The sequence below is a fragment of the Equus quagga genome, chromosome 4 (assembly GCF_021613505.1).
Source record: "Equus quagga isolate Etosha38 chromosome 4, UCLA_HA_Equagga_1.0, whole genome shotgun sequence".
Classification (NCBI taxonomy): domain Eukaryota; kingdom Metazoa; phylum Chordata; class Mammalia; order Perissodactyla; family Equidae; genus Equus; species Equus quagga.
The window spans coordinates 79240185-79259173 of record NC_060270.1 but is presented as its reverse complement, the minus strand read 5'-3'; the positions used below and the strand labels follow the sequence as shown (position 1 = coordinate 79259173).

Sequence of the window (18989 nt, the reverse complement as noted above, 5' to 3'; positions counted from 1 at the left end):
GAACCTGCCAACATGTGCCTGAAGGATTTCAGATTTTCTAGTGACTAGTGACTCCTCTAAACCTCCTGTTTTCCCCCTTTTGGAGTGGAGGATCTATAGAAATTATCCTTTGCCTGTCTCACCATTTTATATCGAGTATGTGTGGGGTGAAGAACTTGTCTTTATGGTTCACAGGTCTTCAGCTTGAGACAAACTGTATGTTGGGAGCATCATCCCCAAGTTAATTTAAATGATGAGATCCTAGACTTTAAGCTGATGCTGTAAATGGATGAGACTTTTGGGGTGGTTGTGGGAGGGGTGAGAATATTTTGCATTTAGGAAGAATGTAATTTGTGACCAGAGTGTAGAATCTGGTGGTTTTAAAATATGTCTTCAAGTTCTTCCATACTCCTCTCTTCAAAAGGTGGAGCCTATTTCCACTCCCTTTTAATGTGGCCAGATTTAGTGACTTGCTTCTAATAAATAAACGCCACATGGCAATGATGCTATGTGACTTTTGAGGCAGGGTCTTAAAAAGGATAGTTTCTGCCTGGTACGCACTCAATCTCTTTCTCTCTCTTTGTTCCCCTGTCTCTCTCTCAGATCATTCATTCTTGGGGGAAGCCACTGGCCATGTTGTGAGGCCACTCAAGCAGCTTTGTGGAGAGTGGAGAGGCCTAGACGGGGAGGAACTGAGGCCTCCTGCCAGTCATGTGTAAAAGCCAACCTGGAAATAATCCATCAGCTCCAGTCGAGGCTTCAGGTGACTGTGGCCCTTACTGATACCTTGCCTGCAACCTTGTGAGAGACCTTGAGCCAGCTAAGCTGCTCCTAAATTCCTGACACACAGAGACCATAAGAGATGAGAAGTGTTTATTGTTTTAAACTGCTGAGTTTTGGGGTAATTAGTTATGCAGCAGTAGATTACCAATGGATCTAGCCAAAATGATGATATAATCATAATGAGAGGATCACTGACCTTTCAAAAATCTATCCACCCAAATATATACAGTGAAGTTTCTATGACCATGTTAATATAGGAGGTAATAAGGTTTTCTCTTTATTTTCACAGTGATAGACTGATAACATATAACTAGCATTTTTACATCTGTCTTTCAAAATGAGTAGACGTAGTTAAAAGCAAAGAATTTTAGAGATGGAAGGAAGCTAAGAGATTACGTAATTTAAGTGCTCCCTTTAGCACAATGTTTTAGAAACAGTGGGTGCTCAACAAATTTTTGTCTCTGTCTCTTTCCATATATATATTCGTACGTGTATATATATCAGTGTTTTATTTAAATTTTTGATCTATCAAAGTAATGCCTATACATAAACAAATATTACTAAAAATCTTTCTTATCAAAAGCAGTCCTGTGCTTACTTTCCCAACTCTTGTCCCCCAAGGCAGCCACTTTTACCTTTTTAAACTGCATCTTCTGAGAATTACCTTTATGGTTCCAGGTAATAAGCTTATACTATTGTTTCTTGATTTACTAGCTTTAGAGAGTATTTATTCTCATTATGATCATTGAGAATTTCTCTCTTACCCCAGCTTCTCTCTTCTATTTTCCAAATAGAATTACAATTTTCAGTTAAACCAGTTCTTGCTATTTACACTATTATGACTGTAAATATTGTTCACTGCTGAGTCAAGTAATGTACAATAATTATCTGCCTCATGTGGATGCTTGTCTTCCTGGACTTTCTTTCTTTTTCTTTCATTTGCTTTGTCTTCTGTGTATGTACTGCTTGTTTGTTCCTAATGCGTCATCAGATCTGTTGAATGCCTGGTGTGGTTTGAAACTCTCCAACACATCAAATAATCCATCAGTTCCATTTTTTCTGTCCTGGAGCCTTCCCTACACTGCATTCTGTCCTCATGCTCTAATCTGGACAGGTTGCTGTCTAGCCCAGATGACATGCTGGGACTTTCCTTAGTTTTCCTGGTTTTGGGATTGTTTTTGAGAGAATTTGTTAATGTGAATATAACTAGAATGAGGAAGCATCAACATTTTAAAGAGAATCCCAAGTTATTAATATATACTGTTTATGTGTCCTGGATTCACCAGACTGTGAGATCACTTAAAATGAGGTCACATTTGCTTTTGATGCCTGAATTATAATGGCTCAAGTCGTCGCAATTTGAGTGCAAGATCTTAGCACCACTAACTTTGCAAAGTGCCCTCTGAATTTTTCTGGGGCTCCCTAAAAGGGGTTTATTCACATGTGCTCACTAATTAGTCTCTCCACTGATTACCACAAGGCATTCGCTGTGTTCCTCTTCTGCTCTGACCCCATGGCGATGTGTATTGCCCCAAATGCTGTTTGAAGGTGCTCATAGTATCTGTCACTGCTGATGGTAGGTATCCCTCATAAGATGGGTGTTGTACTTGCCAAGGGCATTTTCTCCTGATGTTGCCATTTCCAAGAATACCAAGGACTACTCAGGTTGATGACAGGTAATCAGAATGACCATTTCTGCATTTCCATGCCACTTTCCCACTCCTCTACCCCTCCGTTGCTCAAAGTCCAGAGTGCATAGTCTCTTTTGGCTCCTCTTCGTAGTTTCCTCCCTATCGCACCTCTTTCCAAACCAATAATAATCAACAGTCATAACTAGCTGCTAAGCACCCATTTGGGCAGGGACAACACAAAAGCTATAAGGCTCAGAAACACAGTTCAACCACATAATTTATTACCAAACCAGAATGTTTAACATTTATATTCTAGTGAGTTTCTTAAGTCAGAGAAATAGCTTTAAAGTGAGATGAAGTCTCCATTCTGGAGATAGAACACTACTTGCAACTTTCAAATGATGGACGTCTTTTTCTGCTAAACAAGACTTCAAATGCCTTAGACTCTACCCTCAATCCAAGTACCATACTGCAAAATCTTTAAATATGTCCATATTTAGACAAGCCCAGAGATTTTTTCCTTTGGGAAAATTTGGAAACCTTGTATAGATAACTGTAAGTAATAAAACAGAATTAAAATACAAAATATTTCAGAGTTTTCACTAATTCAGACTGGCCTTTGCCCTAAAAATGTTCTAATTTGCTGATTTAGAATTTTCAAAGACTACTTAAAGGTAGAGATGCCACCAACAGGGAGATCTGCTAGCTGATGACAACAGAGGAAATACTTTTTCTTGTGAAATTTAAAGTACTACCACGTTGGTCTTTTTGGCCAAATGAGAGAATTGTTTTCAAAACAAAGGCCATATTATTCCAGAAAGAAATTTCAAGGGATACACAAGACCCTTCATCATCTTCCCCTGCCTCCCTGTCCATTTCCCCCTCTTTAATGTTCCCATTTTCTTCATTGGGTGGATGAAGATAGTTCGGTTCATAACTTACCCAATTACTAAGAGGTAGAGCTGGGATTTTAACCCAGGTCAATTTGACTTCAAAACTGGTGGTTCTTTCCTGCTTACCATATCGAGATGCGTCATTTTTGGTGAGTACAGAGATGACCCTAAGGAAAAGAAGCTGATCTCGGAGAACTACCAAGTCATGTGGCTTATCTGGGATTTCCTTGGCGTATTTAGTGGTTTCTTGGTGATACACACTCTGTGTTGAAGGCTCTGGAGAGGATCCCCTGGGCAAGCAAACCTAATGCCAAACCTCAGGGTCCTGCTCATTTCTTCTAACGCCTTTTCTTCCATCCCTTTTTTGGAGAGAGGCCAAGTAACCGGTTGCTGATCCTGCACTCTGCCTCCCATAAGCCATCCAAATGACAGTTCCGACTTACCTTTCCTATGACATCTGTTAACAGCTTGAGGGCCAGAGGATCATGAACCAAGGAGTCTGTATAAAAGGATCCAAGGTATTTCTTTGGGTTGGTTGGGTTGTCCTGGGCACACAGATCTGGGCGCATGCTGAATCCATGGGAAATTCTTCCCACAGTGAAGGGGAAGGAACCACCTGTAAGTAAAACCCATTATTGAGGGGCTAGGGTCAGTTGAAAAAGATACCTTTCAATCCTCATGTTCTATGCAACGAGAAGTTACTGTAGCCCAGATGGTGAGCAGTATTTACAAAGGACCTACAGGGTTCCAACTGCTGGGAGATAACCTAGAAGAAACGATGTTAAATCATCTAAAAATTCAGTTTAAGGAATTTATCCTAAACAGAGAAGAGACGTGTGTAAAGATATGTGGTCAAGGTTTTCAAATGTAATGTGGTTATAATAGCAAAATACAGAGGCAGTCTATCAGTTGGGGAATATCTAAATAATGATTGCCTATCCATGAAATGTATTACCATGCATGCAACCATCAAAAATGATGGAGCTCTATATTTATTGACATGGAAAGATGTCTCTATATGCTGTTGAGAAGGAAAGACAGATTAGAGAACAGCACATACAGCTTGATATTGTGTGTATGTGTTTGTGTGTGTGGTGTGTGTCCAGGAGTCACAAACTCAATTACCTACAGGAGACCAAGCATGAAATGTAAATGAATGAAATAGGCCTATTTGTAAACAATAGTAAATGGCAGGGACTATCGTAAACTGGAGAGCTTGTGGTCTGACTAGAGGGATTTAAATAAAAAAACAAAACAAAATAAAACAAAAACTGTGCCAACCAAACTAAACTCATGTGCAAAAATGGAATTTGGTCCTCAAACCATCATATACTTTATGACTAGACTGATGGTTGGAAGGGTGTTATGGACTGCATTGTGTCCCTCCAAAATTCATGTCATGTTGAAGCCCTGACCCCCATTGATACTGTATTTGGAAATAGGACATTTAAGGAGGTAATTAAAGTTAAATGAGGTCATAAGGTAGGATCCTAATCTGATAAGACTGGTGTTCTTAGAAGAGAAAGAGACACCAGAAATCTCTCTCTCTCTGCACACGCACAGAGGAAAGGCCATGTGAGGACACAGTGAGAAGATGGCCTTCTACAATCCAGGAAGAGAGGGCTCACCAGAAACCAACCCTGCTGGCACCTTGATCTTGGACTTCCAGCCTCCAGAATGTGAGAAAATAAATTTCTGTTGTTTAAGCCAGCCAGTCTGTGGTATTTTGTTATGGCAGCCCCAGCTGACTAATACAGATAGGGTCTTACCTCCATGTGCATAACATACTTTCAGTTTAGGAAACTTTTCAAATACTCCACCCATGATCATGGAGCAAATGGCTGTAGTGGTCTCTGCTGGCATTCCTGAAAAAGGAAACAGTCATAAGGTGCAGGGCTTGTCATCTCAAGCAAGAAGAAGCTCAGTGATGCTAATGGTTGGGGAACGGCAGCTTGCTGTGACTGTCAGTGCTGAGAAATGTGACGTCCCTGTGCCCCAGCAAGGCTTGGTTGTATACAAGCCATTACTTCGGGAAGCAGAACCATCTGACCCTTCCTATTTGCCACTTGCAGGTAGAGTCATCTAATGACTAGAATGGTCAAGGAGCCAGAGGACCTGGCTTTTGTCCTGATTCCCCCAGCTTCAGTCTTGGATACAGTGGGGCAAGCAGAGGACAATGAGTCTGGGCTGAATGCTACTCCTCCAATTTTTTGCTTTCTGGCCTTTGACAAGTTATTTAATGCCCCCGAGTCTGCTTCTTCACATGTGAAATGGGAACAGAAAAAGGCCCATCTTGTAAGGCTATTGTGGAGCCTTGCAAATGATGATGTCAGGAAAGTTCCTGGTGAGAACTTCACAGTGGAGTTGCTCAACAAATATTAGTTGCCTCCCTGTGCCTTAGTTTCCTCATCTGTAAAATAGGGATGATGATGGTTAGTTCTTGGCACTCAATAAATATTATGCTCAATAAATATGAACTAATATTATTATTCCTGCCAAATCTTTGCTCCTTCTTAGAGCTGAGGTTAAAAACAGCTGGATTAAAATGAATTATTTCAAGTGCTCTGTGCTCCTGGAAGAAACAGCTATTCCATCCCTGGGGCCTTCACCTCCACAGTCAGTCTGGGCTACATTTCCAGGTGACTGCTTTTCACACTGTGATTAAGAAATCTCTGGGGCCTCCACAGCTGAGGCTTGCACCTTCTGGGGAAGCCTGACTTTCTAACTGCTGAATGGGGCTTTACCAGATGCTCATCCTGCCCCAAGCCTGTTTGTTGTTCCATGGACAGAGATGTTTCTGGCTCCCTGGCGTCTTGGGAATTCTGGAAGCATGATGGATTCATATCCATCTGGGAGTGGTTTGTGGGCAGAGCATCCACTTGGACCACAACTCTATAATCCCATTTTCCACACTGGAGCCAAAGTACAATATTTACAATGTTAATTTGATCATGACCTTCCCCTGCTGGGGATCCTCCAATCAGCTAATGACCTCCTTTATATCCAGAATAGAATTCTGAAATTAGCCTGTTTGTTTGTTTATGGTTTGCATACTTATTTATCATCTCTTTCCTCTAACCAGAACATAGGCTTCAGGAGGGCAGGGGTTTTGTCCATATCTATATCCTCGGTGCCTGGTACAAGGCCTGGCATGCTGGAGGGGATCAATATATACGTGTTGCATAAATGAATGATGAAATGACTCTACGCAAAGGCTCCCCTCTGTTTTTCATGTGGAAGTTGCAATGTAAATAAGTTTCTGAGACTTGTCAAAGTGTTATGTGAATTAGGAGGATGAGATTTTCTTGGAAGCTGGACAGCAATGGGGCCTCTTAGGTTATCTCTTCCTACTAATTATTGCTTAAGAATTTGGTGGCAGATGGGTAGGAAGCTGCTTCACTAAATACATTAGTCTCCAAAAGCAATCACAGAGGCATAAAATGTAAGAACAGAAAGAAAATCCAGACCAGCTGTTTCATTTTACATATGAACACCTAGGGCCCAGGAAGGTGAAGTGATTTGCTACAGGTTATACAGTGAAATAAAACTAGCTGGAGTTGAAATTCAGTTTTTTGACTTTTAATATATTGTTCCGTTTAATTCTTCATGGTAGTTACTTTATAATTACTTGTACCAATTGTATAATTGGGCTGAGGAGAAAAAGGATAATGGCCTCCCTAAAGAAAATCCAATGCTGTTCATTTGGGGACCCAATTTTCATTGGGTTTGTAGATGAGCTGCACTGTTCACTTGTGGCCCCAGAATTTTACATCTGTATCCATTTCTTCTTATCAAGGATGATAAGGAGAGATTGGATAGGCCAAATGGAGGTCTCTCCTCCTTCCCTTTCCCTCACCCTCATATGGAACCATGAATGAATAGTGCAAGAGGCAAAGAGCAGAAAAGAGGAGCAGATGACAGGAAAACTGAAAACCTGGGTCATCTGTAATCTAGGGCCTCAGATCTTTGGGTGGCGGAAGTTGACCTTCTACTCCTTACTCCAGGGTTCTCAGTAAGAGTTGATGCTATTATTGGCTCCTTAAACAAATCTATTAGACAGGCATGGTTACTTATTTTGGGAGCCTTTTTGGGAGTCTGTATAGTAAGTCATACAGGCTTTGGAGTCAGACTGATCCATGTGAATTCCATTTTCACTTATTAACTGTGTGACTTGTACGACTTACTTAACCATGATGAGACCCTCAGTTTCTCCATCTATAAAACAGGCATTGTAACATCAACCTCATAGAGTTTTGTGTGGATACGATTAAAATTAAATGAGGTAATATATACAGCACTTATCTGAGTAAGAGCTCAATAACTCACAATCCTGTTAATTATTCATACTTTCTCTCTGACACAATTAGGGTTCCATAGATAATTGGAAAAAAACAAAGACTTGATCCTCTTTTCCAGATCCCAAGCCGACACAAACCTACGAGCCAAGGGAACCAGTATTTGGCCATCCGTCCATCCATCTGCATGTCCCAGGGGTGCACGAATAGGGAACAGTTCAGCTTTTCAGCCGCCTTCAAAGAGGCAATGAGAGAGACAGGGTTATTTGGACAAGCCGGCAAATACCGGGTACTATTTTAGGGAAATTGCTTTTCCCTGGGTTATACTGATCTGAATAAATAAACTAAAATACTTTTGAAGTTGTTTCCTGATGTATATAAAAGAGTCATTGATAAACTCTGCTCCTGCTTGGAAAGTAAAAAGGACACTTACAATTAACAAGGGGGCTGGTGGATGTACCGTTGGCTTTGATGAATTTAATATATTGTCTGGCAAAACAAGTCACAGGAAACATCTGTCATTCAAACATTTGGCTGAGAGCAAAATGCTCAAGGACTGATCTCACACCGCAAATGCCAGGGAAGTTTCCCCTGCTAGTTCCTACTTGGTCCATTCTTTCTGAAGGACTGCTCAGATTGTATCCTTGGAGTCAGGGTCAAAGTGTTCTCTTCTTTCCCCCACTGGGAAACCTGAGGATGTGGAAAGTGAGGAGGCGATGGGCTAGGAGCCAGGGGCTCATGACTGGGCTGGAGCAGGCTGGCCTGACCCAAGCCATCTGGCTACTCAGAGCCCAACACTGGGTGAGAATTTCTGGTGTCTTCAGGCACTCACAGAACCTCAGGAGCCCAGCTGAGTCCCTGAACAGTTTGCTGTGGATGTGATGACGTTAGAAAGGAAAGAGCTCTCAATGCCTCAGTCAGGCAGGTACTGAGATAAATGTCATGGGCAAACCTGCGCCAGGGCCTTCTGGGAAATGGAAATACCATCTGGATGAAATGACCTTTACTCAACAAAATGCTTAATTTTAAAAAGTCCCTTGAACAGGCATGGCATTGAGTATTAGTGCTTATCAAGGTTCAAAACAGATTTTTCTTAGTACGTTTCTTTTCCAAATATATCGGGGTGCTTGAGTGATTCATCCTACCTTTACATACAAATATGTGGGCTAAATAGGCTGACGTAATGTGACTTCTGTACATAAGCATTTTTAAAATGGAGAAACAATTCTGGGGCAACAGGGGATTCTGGAAGTGAGGCAAACAATAGGTTGGAGAAAGGACTTCTACTTCAGCAGGTTCTGTGGAGCAGAAGAGATCTAAACCCTTTGCAGGGAGAGGAGCTAATTGGTTTTTCTGATAACGGACGCAGGCTGGAAAGAGAGTATCAACTTCTTGGGATGGTTTGGGTTTGACAAAGACACACGATCATGTTATCTCAGTGGGATTTGACTCCTCATTAGGATAAACCTTTATTCTACGTGTCTAGGACAGTTCACTTCTATTCGGTTCAAATTAACAAATATTTCTGATCACCTTCTGTTTGTGAGGCATTGTAGAGAACACAAAAAGAAGTCACTTATACTCTCAAAATCATAACTCACATTAACTGAGAACTCACCATGTGCCAAAGCTGTTATAAGAATTTTACAGTTATTAACTAGTTTAATCCTTTATTAAATGAGTACTTCATTACTCCCATTTTACAGAGAAGGATACTAAGGCAGGTAGAGGCTAACTGAGTCAGGTCTTGTGGCTGATAATGGGTAGAGGCAGGCAGATTTCCACTCTGTCTGCCTCATACTTGTAATAAAGTCACTTTTGTGCCTGAAAACTGCCCTGAGTATGGTATTGTTGGGTTCACTCACTGAGAAGGGAGGTCTAAGAGATAAGGGGGACAGTGAGATGGTTTGAAGTTCCAGGATCACCTTAAAATAACAAAGCCAACTTGGGTTATGGTAACTCCTCTCATTTGTTTAAGCACATGTTACTGATGCAAGTTAGAGAGTAGTGAGGCTGGCAAGTCTTACTAGCCAAACAAAGTGCTGTCAACCCCAGGACATCACAAGTCAACTGGGGTGAGGATGCTCTCCTGAATCCCCTCAGAGACTGGCAGCCCCCAAAACAGCTTAGTTAGAATGATTGATGGGTTGAGCTAGTCACACAAATGAGAGTATCCCATTGGACCCCAACCAGCTGCTCTTGCTTTCTGAGCCCCTTAGTAATTCATAAACCCAGTTGCAATGAATAATAAAATGACTGCAGCTGAAGGCTTGCTCACACTGTGCTGAAACAACTTGGATGCACAAGTAAATAAATCCTCTTTCAAAGCTCATTAAAGTTTCTAGAAAACATTCACTGGATCAGTTCAACCACCACAGCCAGTAATTTTCAGGGAGTTCAATATTTAGAGGAACATTAAATCTTTCAGCTTATTAGGAGGAAATCTGATAGGCAATCCTAAACTTGTGGGCAGTGTCCATAGATACAAACATGGAAAAGCTTTTGCATGTTGTCAGAGCTCAATAAATATTAAATGATTGGTGATTATAGTGCCTGGTGAGTCCACGACCATCTACATAATTCATTATTGAAGATTTTGCATTTACAATGAAAATAACAGAAAACAGTACTATTATAAGTCTAGGAGGGAAGTAAGAAATTTAAAAGTGCCATTGAATAAAGAAGTACGCATCTTGAATCCTGGTGCTAAGGAAAGCAGGTTTAGTTGCAGAAAGAACAGAAGGTAGAGGGAAACTGGTGGAGAGGACCATGGGACTGTGGCCATTTTGGTTGGATACTTCAGAAATGGATGGCATTGAGCTTTTGAAAATATATTTTATTATGCAATATTTTAAATATAGAAAGCTATAAACAATAGGACAATGAACATCCATATACTCACCACCTCGTTTCATCAAATGTTATTTTGACGGCAATTTTTGCTACGTATTTTTATTACACATTTTCAAAATATATGGCTTTAAAAGTATCTTAATTGAGGATTAAATAAATCAAAACATATCCATATATTGGAATATTATGCAGTTATTCAAAAATCATGCATTAGGAGAATTTTCATTTAGGTTGGAAATTCTCAATTAAGATATGAAATCACATGTATATTACAATTCCAATTTCATTAAAATGTAAATCTATGCAGATATCTGCAAATAAAAATACAAATGAAACATACTATAACCATGGTTGTTTATCTTTGGGTGGCAGGATTATGGGTTATTTTTATTTTTCTCTTATACTTTTCCGTATTTTCCACAGTTTCTTCAAAGTTATTTTATAATTTTGAAAAATGATAAGAATTATTTTTTTCCAAAGCAAAAATAAATACTTTTTTTTCCCATGTCACTAACATGGTTCTTTTACAGGTGGCTGTGATGAGGGTAATATTTTGGCTTCCAAAGGATAGATGAAAAGGAGAGGAAAGGAGGGAGAGAGAAGAGACATTTCAGCGAGTCAACGCAGGGCTGGCCTCTTCTAGTAAAACGTCCCACTCTTTTTGGAAGCTCTTCCCACCTTTCCCCCTACAACTATCCTGTCATCAGGCATTTCTCTCCCTCCCGGTGAAGAGGCGCCGTCATCTTCCCGCCAGCACCCAGTGCAGCGCCCGCCCCTCTGCGTGTTGGTCGAATGAGCCGCGTACTCACTGCGTAGACAGGGAAGAGTTCTTGCGCATTCAAGTCCCACTCGTTGACGTGGGAGCCGATCTGGACCCCCGGAAAGCCCAGCTCATTCACACAGCGCTCCATCTCCTTGATGGCCAGCTCCGGGGCCTGCATGGGCAACGTCCCCAGGCCCACAAACCTCCTGGGGTGGCTCGCAACGGTGGCAGCTAGGTCGTTGTTTAGAAGCTGGCACAGGTCTAAAGTGTCCTGAGGTTTGGCCTGTTGGAGATAGGTAAGGGAAACCACACGGTTCAAATCCCACTTTAGATGTTTACTCTGAACAACACTTCCCCTGGGCTAAATCATTTGTTATTATCAGTGGCTTTATCCCTCCAAAAACTGAGGCACTGATTGAGATAGGCACGGGCTGCAGGGGACCCAGAAGCCAATTATTGCAAATGCGAAGAAACTTGCTAGTATGATGCTGATTAATTGAAAAATTGAGTCTATCATCAGAAAGTATGGACACAATTACTGAGCCTAGCATCCTACACTAGAGCTGGGTTGAAGATGGGCCCACCTACTAACTGCAGACAGGGGACTGCAGGGCTGCACACCCAGCCCCCCTTCCCCCCCCTCCCTCGGCCCCCTGCCAATTATACACACAGGAAGCTGGCCGTGACCCAGTGCTTGATGCCACCATCAGGACACCTCCTTGTCACGCCTCATCATGGGATGCCAGGCTGCTCATGGACCTCTCCTCTCCTGGTCCATCCTCTTCTCTGTCTTTCCCATTGGCAGTGACACTTAAGAGTTAGCAGAATGCTGAGGCAGAAGAAGTTTGCTTTCTGTTCTCCTAACTCTCCCTTCTTTATTCTTTCCTTTCAACATCATCCCACCCCACGGCCAGGAATTTGATTCTCTCCTGCAATCCCAGTTGTCCAGTCAGAATGGTACCCAATCTGATAAAGACAGGCATCTTGAGGCCTTAGAGCATTTTTATTTCAAGCAGTGAATCTAATCTCAGGACCAGATTAGGATCAAATCACTAAAACTGGAATTATGAGCACAGGTTGGGGACATATGTGTGATCAGGTGGTATTTCCATTGCTCCTTAAATCACAACATGAGTGAATGTTTACTTGGTTGAGCAGGTGCTTAGTGCCCCCCAGCTATGTACAAACATGTCCTTCCACAGGCCTGCAATCAGGCCTGCAACTTTTAGCGCTCGAGACTTGATCACTTAGGGAAAGGCATCCAACCCCAGGAATCTCATTTTGAATTGTACGTTTCCCTGGGAGAGGCAACATATTAGGCCATTATTATCATTCTCACTTCAAAATTATTACCACCTCAGAATAAACTGGCTTGTCAATTACTGAGCAAGGCACTGCAGGAATGAGTCATCAGACAGGGAAGTTCTGATGGAGATTAAAGTTGGGTCTAGAACTGCGTTGTCCTGTGGAAATATAATGTGAGTCACATAGTAACATGTGACTGCTGGCTATCATACTGGACCGTGCAGGTCCAGAGCAACGACATGACTAGGAAGACAGGCCTGAGAGGGGATGCTGCAGTTTGAGAAGCTGAGGGACCCCAGTGATCTCTAAAGGAGAGAAGACTTGTGGGGGCAATGTCACGACTTGAGGCCTGTCTACTTTCTAGGGAACTGGACATGAGCATTCAACCAGCAAAGAGATGGTTTGAGGTTTCACACTCACCCAGTAGCTAAACATGACAGGAACTGTGGAAAGGGCTTGTGCGGTCACTCCTAGACACAGACACAAAGAAAGGCAAAGCTGATGAGAAGAACCGCCTGGGCACTCCTTCCACATTTCCCAGGGCCAAGGAGCCCAGCCAGTCTCCATCCCAGCCTCCTCCTGCCCTCCCCTCCCTCGCTGCTCCTCCTGGTTTCCCCTTCTCTTACCTCTCTGTCCCAGACCTCCTCATCCCTCAGCCTCAGTTCTAGGGGGAGGGGTAAAGGCTGGACAAAAGTGAGATCATTCAAGAAAAACTAATTTACTCCATTTTTCAAGGATTATTTCCACCCTCCTTCCTTTGCAGTTTTATTTAAACAAGACATTTCCCCACGAATTCTTTCAGGGCTTTGCATGTTAGGTCCTGCATGACAGAGTGTATTTCTCAGTCACCTTCCTGGCCCCTTTAATTCATCTAAATGAACCTGGGTGGAGTCCCCCTGTCTGGAATGCTCAGAATGAGAACCTGGATTTGGCTCCAGAATCCAGCATCCAGGATGCCTAGAATCTCCTGTCTTTAAGCTCCTGGAGCTGGGTTGTCAGGAGAGATGCTGCCAGACTGAGGGTGGCTTCTCTTTCCCCTGTACCCACATCCAACCCACCAGTGAGTCCTGTTAGTGCCGCTCTGAATCTTTTTATCCGCCCACCTCTCCCCATCCCCTGCCACTCCCTGGCCCAGGCCACCAGCGTCTCCTATGGACCACTGCAGAAGGCTCTGAATTGGTCCCTCACCACCATTCTTGTCCTCTTGCAGTTTGTTCTCCACTCGGAAGTCAAAGTAAGGACTAAAACTTAAATCAAGTCACTCCCTTGCTTAAAACTTCTGACTTTTCATCACTCTTAGCATAAAATCCAGACTTGAACATGGTCTATAAGGGCCCACACAGTCTCTCCCAGGGCTCACATTGTGCTTCGTTGGCCTCCTGCTTGCTCTTTGAAGCTCTTTCTCATCCCGAGGACCTTTGCACTGCTGTTCCACCTACCTGGAAAGCTCTTTTGGCTCATCACAGGATAGAGTCCTTTTCACCCTAAGTCTTGGTTCAAATGTCCCCTCCTCAGAAAGGCCTTCCCCAGCTCCAGCCTCTCTCTATCCTATCATTCTGTTCCTTTCCTTTTCTAATACTTATTACAGCCTGTCATGACTGTGTTTAGTTGTGTATTTTATGCTTGCCCTTCTTGAATGCAAACACCACATGAGGCTATCTGTCCATGCTGTATCCCCTGGTGTCCAGAGCGGTGTCTGGCACGTTGAATATGCCCAACAAATGAAAGAATAAGCTATCGTTTAGCGAGGACTAGAGACTCCAGCTTTTGATTAGAGACTGTTGTTCAACGTTGTCATGAGATTTTATTTACATTCATTGATTAGTATAAAACAGAGTTCTTTTCAATTGTAAAATCTTTACATTTTACATAAATACTTTTGCTTACATTACTCTATTGAATTTCTCCATTTTACGGATTAGATCTAAGGTCACATGGCTTGACTGTGGTGGGATGAGGCTCCCGTCCAGCATTGCTCCTTCCCTACACCTCAGTGGCCATCACTTGTCACCATTTTTCATATTAACATAGTAAATTGCATTATTTGTGTGTTGGTTGGTTTGAATACATATTCTCTGGTCTTTGAGAACTGAGAGGGGGAACAAACAAGTCTAATCCAATCAGAGCTTGTATATATATATATATATATATATATTTTAGTTTTATTGAGGTCATAATAGTTTATAACATTGTGAAATTTCAGTTGTACATTATTATTTGTCAGTCACCATATAAGTGTGCCCCTTTACCTCTTGTGCCCACCCCCCAAGCCCATTCCCCCCCGGGTAACCACTAATCTGTTCTCTTTGTCCATGTGTTAGTTTTTCTTCCACATATGTGTGAAATCATACTGTGTTTGTTTTTCTCTGTCTGGCTTATTTTGCTTAATGTAATACCCTCAAGGTCCATCCATGTTGTTGCAAATGGGATGGTTTTATCATTTTTATGGCTGAGTAGTATTCCATTGTCAATATATATACCATATCTTCTTTATCCATTCATCAGTCGATGGGTTCTTGGGTTGCTTCCACATCTTGGCTATTGTGAATAATGCTGCAATGAACATAGGGGTACATAAGTCTTTTTGAGTTGTTGATTTCAAGTTCTTTGGATGAATACCCAATAGTGGGATAGCTGAGTTTTATGGTATTTCTATTTTTAATTTTTTGAGAACTCTCCATACTGTTTTCCATAGTGACTATACCAGTTTGCATTCCCACCAGCAGTGCATGAGGGTTCCATTTTCTCCACATCCTCTCCAACATTTGTTATTTTTTGTCCTGGTGATTATAACCATTCTAATGGGTGTGAGGTACTATCTTAGTGTAGTTTTGATTTGCATTTCCCTGATGCTTAATGATGTTGAACATCTTCTCATGTGCCTATTGGCCATCTGTACATCTTCTTTGGAAAAATGTCTGTTCATATCCTCTTCCCATTTTTTGACTGAGTTGTTTGTTTTTTTGTGGTTGATTTGTGTGAGTTCTTTATATATTTTGGAGATTAACCCCTTGTTTGATATATGACTTGCAAATATTTTCTCCCAGTTGATGGGTTGTCTCTTTGTTTTGTTCCTGGTTTCCTTTGCCTTGCAGAAGCTCTTTAGTCTGATGAAGACCCACTTGTTTATTTTCTCTTTTGTTTTCCTTGCCCAAGTAGACATAGTAGTCAAAAAGATGCTGCTAAGACCGATGTCAAAGAGTGTACTGCCTATGGTTTCTTCTAGGAGTTTTATGGTTTCAGGTCTTACATTCAAGTCTTTGATCCACTTCGAGTTAATTTTTGTGTATGGCAAAAGATAATGGTCTACTTTCATTTTTTTGTGTGTGGCTGTCCAGTTTTCCCAACACCATTTGTTGAAGAGACTTTCCTTTCTCCACTGTTTGTTCTTGGGTCTGTTGTTGAAGATTGGTTGTCCATAGATATGTGGTTTTATTTCTGGGCTTTCAATTCTGTTCTATTGATGTGTGTGTCTATTTTTGTACCAGTATCATGCTCCTTTGATTATTATAGCTTTGTAGTATATTTTGAAACCAGAGTTTGTGATGACTCCAGCTTTGTTCTTTTTTCTCAGGATTGCTTTACTATTTACAGTCTTTTGTTGCACCATATGAATTTTTGGATTCTTCATTTTATTTCTGTGAAGAGTGTCATTGGGATTCTGTTTGGGTTTGCGGTGAATCTGTAGATTGCTTTAGGTAGTATGGACATTTTAACTTCATTTATTCTTCCAATCCATGTTCATGGAATATCTTTCCATTTCTTTATGTCATCATCGATTTCTTTCAGTAATGTCTTAAGTTTTCATTGTATAGGTCTTTCACCTCCTTGGTTAAATTTATTCGTAGATATTTTATTCTTTTTGTTGTGAGTGTAAATGGGATTGTATGCTTGAGTTCTCTTTCTGTTAGTTCATTATTAGAGTATAGAAATGCAACTGATTTTTGTAAGTTGATTTTGTACTCTGCAACTTTGCTGTAGTTGTTGATTATTTCTTGTAGTTTTCTGATAGATATTTACGGTTTTCTATATATAAAATCTTGTCATCTGCAACAGCAAGAGTTTCACTTCTTCATTATCAATTTGGATACCTTTTATTTCTTTTTCTTGCCTAATTGCTGTGGCCAAAACCTCTAGTACTATGTTGAATAAGAGTGGCAAGAGTGGGCACCCTTGTTTTGGTCCTGTTCTCAGAAGGATGACTTTCAGTTTTTCCCCATTGAGTATGATGTTGGCTGTGGGTTTGTCATATGCAGCCTGTATTATGTTGAGGTACTTTCCTTCCACACCAATTTTATTGAGAATTTTTGTCATAAATGAATGTTGGATCTCGTCTAATGCTCTCTCTGTGTCTATTGATGGGATCATATGGTTTTTATTCCTCATTTTGTTAACATGGTGTATCTCATTGATTTTCAGATGTTGAATCATCCCTGCATACCTGTATAAATCCCATTTGATCATGGTATATAATCCTTTTAAAGTATTGCTGTATTCAGTTTGCCAATATTTTGTTGAGGATTTTTGCATCTATGTTCATCATCGATACTGGCCTGTAATTTTCTTTCTTTGTGTTGTCCTTGTCTGGTTTTGGGATCAGGGTGATGTTGGCCTCATAGAATGAGTTCAAAAGCATTCCATCTTCTTCAGTTTTTTGGAATGGTTTGAGAAGGATGGGTATTAAATCTTCTTTGAATGTTTGGTAGAATTCTCCAGAGAAGCCATCTGGTTCTGGACTTTTATTTTTTGGGAGACTTTTGATTACTGTTTCAATCTCTTTACTTGTGATTGGTCTATTCAGACCTATTCAGGTCTATCCTCTATTTCTTCTTGATTTCGTTTTGGGAGGTTGTATGTGTATAAGAATTTATCCATTTCTTCTAGATTGTCCAATTTGTTGGCATTTGGCTTTGCAGAGTATTCTCATATAACCTTTGTATTTCTGTGGTATCTGTTGTAATTTCTCCTCTTTCATTTCTAATTTTATCTATTTGAGCCTTCTTTATTTTTTTCTTAGTGTGTCTGGCTAATGGCTTGTCAGTTTTTTTTATCTTCTCCAAGAACCAGCTGTTAGTTTCATTGATCCTTTCTACTGTTTTTTTTGTTTGTTTCAATTTCATTTATTTCTGCTGTAATTTTCATTATTTCTCTCCTTCTGCTGACTTTGGGCTTTGTTCTTCTTTTTCTAATTCTGTTAAGTTTAGTGCAAGGTTGTTTATTTGAGATTTTTCTTGTTTGTTAAAGTGGGCCTGAATTGCCATGAATTTCCCTCTTAGGACCGCTTTTGCTGCATCCCATATGAGTTGGTATGGTGTATTTTCATTCTCATTTTTATGCAGATATTTTTTTATTTCTCCTTTAATTTCTTCAATGATCCATTGGTGGTTCAGTAGTATATTGTTTAGTCCACATATTTGTCACTTTCCCAGCTTTTTTCTTGTAGTTGATTTCTAGTTTCATAGCATGGTGGTTAGAAAAGATGCTTGAAATGATTTCCATCTTCTTAAACTTGTTGAGGCTTGCCTTGTTTCTCAACATATGGTCTGTCCTTGAGAATGTTCCACGTGCACTTGAGAAGAATGTATTCTGCTGTTTTTGGATGGAGTGTTCTATATATATCTGTTATGTCCATCTGGTCTAGTTTTCCATTTAAATCCACTATTTGTTGACTTTCTGTCTGGATGATCTATCCACTGATGTAAGTGCGGTGTTAAGGTCCCCTACAATTATGGTGTTGTTGTTAAAATCTCCTTTTAGGTTTGTTAATAATTACTTTATGTACTTTGCTGCTCTTGTGTTTGGTGCATATATATATTTATAAGTGTTATATCTTCTTGGTGGAGTGTCCCTTTTATTATTATATACTGCCCCTCTTTGTCTCTCATTGCCTGTTTTATCTTAAGGTCTACTTTGTCTGATATAAATATGGCAACACCTACTTTCTTTTGTTTGCCATTGGCTTGGAGCATCATCTTCCATCCCTTCACTCTGATCCTGTGTTTGTCTTTAGAGCTGAGATATGTTTCCTGGAGGCAACGTATTGTTGGGTCTTGTGTTTTAATCCATCCTGCTACTCTGTGTCTTTTGATTGGAGAATTCAATCCATTTACATTTCAAGTGATTATTGATATATGAGGGCTTAATGCTGCCATTTTATAACTCATTTTCTGGTTGTCCTGTTTTTCCCTTGTTTCTCATCCCATGTATTTTGGACTACCAGTTCAGGTTGGTAGTTCTCTTTGAAGATTTTCTCAGTTTTCTCTTTGTTTATCATTTGTATGTCTGTTCTGATTATTTGTTTAGTGGTTACCATGAGGTTTGTATAAAAAACCTCAGAGGTGAGATAGTCCATTTTCTGATAGCCTCTTAATCGCTTCATCTAAGCTGATTCCATCCCTTTCCTCTTCCCCTTCTAAGTTATTGTTGTCACAAGTTATTCCATCTTGTCTTGTGAGTTTGTGGTCAAAATGACGAGATTATAGTTATT

At 40.6% G+C, this 18989-nt stretch overlaps 1 protein-coding gene across 4 annotated transcripts in view; it reads right to left on the bottom strand.

The window, feature by feature from the left end:
- ACMSD (aminocarboxymuconate semialdehyde decarboxylase) overlaps positions 1-18989 on the bottom strand; it is a 70059-nt gene that overhangs the window by 30513 nt on the left and 20557 nt on the right. For 3 of the 4 annotated variants that reach the window (XM_046659648.1, XM_046659650.1, XM_046659649.1), the window contains 5 exons: positions 12923-12972; positions 11244-11480; positions 7722-7815; positions 5056-5151; positions 3730-3902 (listed from right to left, as the gene is read on the bottom strand). In XM_046659648.1, the coding sequence (XP_046515604.1) occupies positions 3730-3902; positions 5056-5151; positions 7722-7815; positions 11244-11480; positions 12923-12972 (650 nt within the window). Of the gene's footprint in view, positions 1-3411; positions 3454-3729; positions 3903-5055; positions 5152-7721; positions 7816-11243; positions 11481-12922; positions 12973-18989 lie in introns of those variants that run through there. The other variant, XM_046659651.1, reaches the window with a different exon arrangement.